This window comes from Salmo salar, chromosome 04 (genome assembly GCF_965601325.2).
Source record: "Salmo salar chromosome 04, fSalSal1, whole genome shotgun sequence".
In the NCBI taxonomy this organism is placed as follows: Eukaryota; Metazoa; Chordata; class Actinopteri; order Salmoniformes; family Salmonidae; genus Salmo; species Salmo salar.
Window position 1 is genome coordinate 46141329 of NC_138294.1, and position 7183 is coordinate 46148511.

The following is a 7183-nucleotide window of genomic DNA, read 5'->3' on the forward strand; positions in this document are numbered from 1 at the left end:
AATTGATTGGACATGATTTGTATATATAAGGGCCCACAGTTGACAGTGCATGTCAGAGCAAAAGCCAAGCTATGATATCGAAGGAAGTGTCCGTAGAGCCCCAAGACAGGATTGTGTCGCGGCACAGATCTGGGAAAGGGTACCAAAAATGTCTGCACCATTGAAGGTCCCCAAGAACACAGTGGCCTCCATCATTCTTAATTGGAAGAAGTTTGGAAACACCATGCAAATATTTATTTATATATTCTTAATTCCATTATTTTTCTTTAGATTGTGTGTATTTTTAGATATTACTTGTTAGATATTACTACACTGTTGGAACTAGAAACACAATCACTTCGCTATACCCGTAATAACATCTGATAAACACGTGTATGTGACAAATAAAATTTGATTTGATTTAGAGCTGGCCGCCCAGCCAAACTGAGAAATCGGGGGGGAAGGTCCTTGGCCAGGGGGGTGACCAAGAACCCGATGGTCACTCTGATGGGGTTTGTGTTCCTCTGTGAAGATGGGAGAACCTTCCAGAAGGACAACCACCTCTGCATCACTCCACCAATCAGGCCTTTATGGTAGGGTGGCCAGACGGAAGCCACTCCTCAGTAAAAGGCACATGACAGCCTGCTTGGAGTTTGCCAAAAGGCACCTAAAGGACGCAGACCTTGAGAAACAAGATTCTCTGGTCTGATGAAACCAAGATGGAACACTTTGGCCTGAATGCTAAGAGTCACGTCTGGAAGAAACCTGGCACCATCCCTACAGTGAAGCATGGTGGTGGCAGCATCATGCTGTGGGGATGTTTTTCAGCGGTAGGGACTGGGAGACTAAAAGGATCGAAGGAAAGATGAACAGAGCAAAGTACAGAGATTCTTGATGAAAATCTGTTCACCCCGCTATCATCCAGAAGGCGAGGTCAGTACAGGTGCATCAAAGCTGGGACCAAGAGACTGAAAAACAGCTTCTATCTCAAGGCCATCAGACTGTTAAATAGCCATCACTAGCCGGCTACGACCCGGTTACTCAACCCTGCACCTTAGAGGCTGCCGCCCTATATACATAGACATCGACTCACTAGCCACTTTAATAATGGAACGCTAGTCACTTTAATAATGTTTACATAGTGCTTTACATTTACATTTAAGTCATTTAGCAGACGCTCTTATCCAGAGCGACTTACAAAATGGTGCATTCACCTTATGATATCCAGTGGAACAACCACTTTACAATAGTGCATCTAAATATTTTAAAGGGGGGGGGGGGTTAGAAGGATTACTTTATCCTATCCTAGGTATTCCTTAAAGAGGTGGGGTTTCAGGTGTCTCCGGAAGGTGGTGATTGACTCCGCTGTCCTGGCGTCGTGAGGGAGCTTGTTCCACCATTGGGGTGCCAGAGCAGCGAACAGTTTTGACTGGGCTGAGCGGGAACTGTGCTTCCTCAGAGGTAGGGGGGCCAGCAGGCCAGTGGTGGATGAACGCAGTGCCCTTATTTGGGTGTAGGGCCTGATATATGCTTTACTCATCTCATATGTACAGTTGAAGTCGGAAGTTTACATACACCTTAGCCAAACACATTTAAACTCAGTTTTTCACAATTCCTGACATTTAATCCTCGTACAAATTCCCTATCTTAAGTCTGTTAGGATCACCACTTTATTTTAAGAATGTGAAATGTCAGAATAATAGTAGAGAGAATGATTTATTTCAGCTTTTATTTCTTTCATCACCTTCCCAGTGGGTCAGAAGTTTACATACACTCAATTAGTATGTGGTAGCATTGCCTTTAAATTGTTTAACTTAGTCAATCGTTTCGGGTAGCCTTCCACAAGCTTCCCACAATAAGTTGGGTGAATTTTGGCACATTCCTCCTGACAGAGCTGGTGTAACTGAGTCTGTAACTGAATTTGTAGGCCTCCTTGCTGGCACACGCTTTTTCAGTTCTGCCCACAAATGTTCTATGGGATTGAGGTCAGGGCTTTGTGATGGCCACTCCAATACCTTGACTTTGTTGTCCTTAAGCCATTTTGCCACAACTTTGGAAGTATGCTTGGGATCATTGTCCATTTGGAAGACCCATTTGCGACCAAGCTTTGACTTCCTGACTGATGTCTTGAGATGTTGCTTCAATATATCCACATAATTGTCCTCCCTCATGATGCCATCTATTTCTTCAACTGTATATACTGTATTCTATTGAACTGTATTTTAGTCAATGCCACTCCGACATTTCTCGTCCTAATATTTATATATTTCTTAATTCCATTCTTTTACTTTTAGATTTGTGTATTGTGAATTGTTAGACACTACTGCACTGTTGGAGCTAGGAACACAAGCATTTCGCTACACCCGCAATAACATCTGCTAAATATTTGTATGTGACCAATACGATTTGATTTGATAATAGCCAGTTGATGTGATAACAATCTTGTGGGTTGACAGATATACTTTCCCCCAAACCTTCGCAATTAAATGTTAACTGCAAAGTAGGCTTAGCCTACCTGGCAAAAGTATGTCCTGAGTAAGTACATTCCTATCGATTATTTGTTATTTGCAAACTTTGCCATGAAATGAGCAGCAGCAGTACAGAACCATCCCTAGACCAGCACATTAGGCAGAACACCGCGCAATTAAAGGGCCAGATGCTCAATTAAATCAAAATGTTAGTTTTCCTCCAGACCTAAAAAATAATCTCTTCTAATGTGATTAAAGCACTGACATCGACTCAGAATATCTGATTTTGTTGTTTCTCTATGAACAATTGTAATTTTGAGAGTGAAAACCCCCCAACATCTAAAACCAGGAAAAATACAACCGAGAAAACATAATTTGGGAAAATAGAAAACATAATCACAGATTATATAGTTTTTATTTTAACCATTATTTTAGCAGGTATATTGACAGAAAACATTGTGCACTACTTTCTCTTGTACACTAAGGACCTGGGGGTATTTGCAGGGGAGAGGAGAATGTGCCTATTTGAAAGCTAGAAAAAAATGAGTAGCTTGTTTCCTTTTTACCTTTATTTAACTAGTCAGTTAAGAACAAATTCTTATTTTCAATGATGGCCTAGGAACAATGTGTTAACTGCCTTGTTCAGAAGCAGAACAACAGATTTTTACCATGTCAGCTCTGGGATTTGATCTTGCAACCTTTCAGTTACTAGTCCAACGCTCTAACCACTAGGCTACCTGCCAACCCAAATGTAGCGCTCATGCTAGAAAATGTTGGAGACCCCTGATCTATATCATAGAACAGTAATAACAAAACTTGCATGCATGGTTGTTCAGTCAGTAGACTAAAATCCCTTGTGGTTTTATTTTTTTAAATACATGTTAATTCAAATTCAAGTTGCAGCTTGTAAAGTGAAAACGTTTTTGTTCATAAAATAATGTTCTGATAAACTATTTAAGCCCCTCAATCATTATTTGATTGTATTTATGCACCTGAAATAAGCACACAAATATTGTCATTAGATGCTGAGAGCATCTGGTTAGATTTTTCAATATTGGATTGAATAATGATATGTTTCAAGACCCCTGTACCAACTGGCAAGGTACAATATGTGAGCTGTAGGTGTGTCTGTTCCATCACAGTGTCTACCGCCTCCAACAAGAGCAGAAAATTAACAACTGGCAAATAGATTTTTAGAACTTATGTAAGGATTACTTGCCCGAAGCAGTATATTATTTAAAGGGATAGACGACTCAAAATATATGTGGAAAATCATGTTAAGTTGTATTTTGAATTGACTATACCTTTAAAATTGTGTTGACCTGAGATTATATGAAACTAACATTACATGTGGTCTTGCTCTTCACCCTCAAGCAAGGTTTTATACTGATAGTTAAATTTCACATTAAACCACACACACACACACACACACACACACACACACACACACACACACACACACACACACACACACACACACACACACACACACACACACACACACACACACACAAAGAGAAACAGGGCTTGTGTGTTAGGGGAGCTCTGTTTACCATCTATAGTGCTGACAGTTAGATTTCATTCACTAGTTCCTGCCCACAGACAGTGGCGGTTCTAGACCATTTCAACTGGGGGGGGCCAAGCTGGGGCCAGTTGTACTGTTAGAGGGGCCAGTTACATTAGACGTTATTGTTGTCATATCGTTTTCTTCACTGCATTGCAGGCATTAGCAGGCAAAATACCATGTTCATAATCATCATCGTTGCCACTGTCTAATAACGGATGTTACAAAGAATGTTAGCAAAAATGTGTTTTGTAAAAATTATTTCATACTGCACATTTAGGGTGTCCACAAGGGGGTCCAAAATTGTTGTCACAGGGGCACCCCCCCCCCCCCCCCGAACCGCTAGTTCCCACAGAAAGCGCTGGAGGGGCAGATACTGCTTTGTTTATCACTGTCCGTCTATTTTGGCTGCTGGTATTTTATTTTCTAAATTGATGGGCTGTTGCATACAAGAGCTTTCATCCCTTTTCACATGCACTCACATGTACACACGCCTACACATATTACATGATGCTGCTCCTGTTTGAACCCGGTGATCTCACCACCTCCGGGGTTCTATAGAGGGTAGGAGTGGGAGGTCACAGCCACACCCCCAACAAGCCCCATCTCCACCCATGGGTATTGTGTATGTGTGTGTCTAAGAGGCGGGGGATAGAGATGGTAGCAGGTAGCAGCTTGTGTGTTTACGGGGAGGGGGGGGGGCATGCTCTACAGTAAGCCCATGCTCTACAGTATATATAGGAGTGAGAGATAGCAAATAAAAGCAGATCTCCTGTTTTGTCCTTTATAATTCTTGATACTGACCCTGCTCTGCTGTAGCCATGACGACCATGCTGCTGAGCGCACTAGGAGCACTGCTCTGCTCCTTGGCTGTCACCGCTGAGGTCATGCCCCAAGGAGACTTCAATCTACAGGGGGTAAGAGAGAGAATGAAGAGAGGGATCAGAAATCAGCGTTACATTGAAAATCAAATGACGAGGAACAAACTAGGGATTGCTATGGAGAAGAAAAAAAAACATTAGGAGAAAGAATACAGAAAGAAACCTGTGATGAAAACAAGATTCAAATGGAAGGGATGAAGACAAATGTGGGAATTCTAGTGACACATTGTTGGGTGTTCATATTGAGACAATAGTTATTCAGATGTTCCTTCATGAATGATTCAGGAATATTTCAGTATCAGCTCTCACACATTTAAAGAACCACTGAACACGCCGATTGGCACGTGGGTTTTTCTGTTGCTCATTAGAAAAATGAAGTTTCAGTCTTGGAGGTGTGTTTCCTGGCCGATTCCACATTTGGTTATTGATGTTTGTCCCCCATGAGACACTGCAGCCTATTTCACTTCCTCAAAATCCCCAGAGTGAACTAAATAGTAATAGAAATCTGTAATTAATTTTGACGTTTTTGCCAAGGATGTTTTAGTTGTGCAGTTTTACATCTAAGGTGTTTAGTGCAGTATTTCTCAAGCAAAGAAATGCTCGAGTTGTTGTCTTATGTGAACGGTCGTAGTTGCTGAGCAGGTCTGTCTCACTGTCTATGCTATTAGATAGAGAAAAACACCGCAGTTGTTCACCCCATGTTAGTGGGCAAATTGACATCCTTAAATCAAAACCCAACCTTCCTTTACCCATTGTGACGCACGGATGTTCCAAACTCCGTTTTAGACGAGACTGACTTTATTTCCATAATTATCCTATTTACACTTTGAAGTCAATTTTGATACTAGAATAACTTTCTGACTCATATTGATGCCACAGAGGCCGTTTTCATAGGGATCTGTTGCTTTTCAAAGGCATCCGTTCTTTAAGGTTGATACTTTCTGTGACCCCTGCAGACAGGAATGAGGAGGTGATGTAATCTAATCAGGGCTGGTTTTTGCAGGTGGCAGGAAAGTGGTACGTGATTGGATTTGCCACTAATGCCCAGTGGTTCGTCAAACACAGGGCCGACATGAAGATGGGCACCACCATTCTGACACCAACTGCCGATGGAGACCTGCATATTGCATACACTAGCCGGAAGTGAGTGAGTGAGTGAGTGAGTGAGTGAGTGAGTGAGTGAGTGAGAGAGTGAGAGATATTGTGCTGATACTGTATGAACTGTATTGTCTCTGTAGCGCTGATGGCTCCTGCTGGAGAATGAACCACCTGGCCAAGAAGACAAACCTTGCTGGGAAATTCATCTACAATAGCGAGCGTAAGTCTACAACCTATAAACACATACACACACAGTGCACTAATGGGCCTATGTGTGATATTGTCAATTGGTCTCCCTCTCGTCCCCTCCAGGCTGGAGTAATGAAAATGACATGCGTGTCGTTGACGTTAAGTATGACGAGTATGCTCTTATTCACACCAAGACCAAGGGTGTTTCAGCTGTGCTCACCAACCTGTATGGTACGATCCTTTCCACTCCTCTGCAAAATCCTATGACTCAAGTCTCATTGTTTCACTATTCCTTTCCCCATCATTTGTTAGAAATCTTATATTACAAAATATTGCATCCTTCACAGTGTATTTAGTCTGCCATGTACTACATGTGTTGTGTCTACAGCCCGTGGGACAAACCTGAGCCCTGACCTGCTGCAGAAGTTTAGGCAGTTCTCTCTGGACACTGGCATTCTGCCTGAAAACATCGCTATCTTCCCCAAAAACGGTACATCCCATCTCTGTTTGTGAAGTGTGTTTAAGTTGGACAATATTTCTGGATAGAAGTGTGGAACGTCTAAGACTTATAATTATCAACCGTCTTTTTTTCTGCAGATGAGTGTCCCGCTGCGTAATTTCATCCATCTTCTTTACTTCCAAGGCGTGCTCCCTTGATCCTTCTGCATGGCTTTGCTATTTGATGGGTAGACCCATGGCCACTGTGGCAACTATGAATCATCTTTAGCTGAAGTGATCCATCAGACTACACCTTAACTTGCATCTGCATTACCTACTGAAGGCCGGCGTAGCTGGTTAGGCAATCTTGTAACCTTAGTTTTTCACTTCCCTGATTGGTTCCAATAAAATACTGTCTCGTGCTTTTTCAGTTTGTCAGTCATTCTACTCTTCAGATGACTAGAATATGTTGGGTATTTAATACCTCTGATCCTAAGATGTAATGTTAGCTGCTTTAGAAGTCTGTGTTGATGAAATGTAATGTAAACCCAGCTCTAAAAGTAACC

At 41.9% G+C, this 7183-nt stretch overlaps 1 protein-coding gene across 1 annotated transcript; it reads left to right on the forward strand.

Moving 5' to 3' along the window:
* The first annotated feature begins 4749 nt into the window (after positions 1-4749).
* Positions 4750-7039, forward strand: LOC106603057 (lipocalin). The gene is made up of 6 exons (XM_082974443.1): positions 4750-4928; positions 5896-6035; positions 6131-6210; positions 6303-6410; positions 6568-6669; positions 6777-7039. The coding sequence occupies exons 1-6, from the start codon at positions 4833-4835 to the stop codon at positions 6794-6796; spliced, it is 546 nt and encodes a 181-aa protein (XP_082830569.1). The 5' UTR covers positions 4750-4832; the 3' UTR covers positions 6797-7039.
* The last annotated feature ends 144 nt before the right edge of the window (positions 7040-7183 follow it).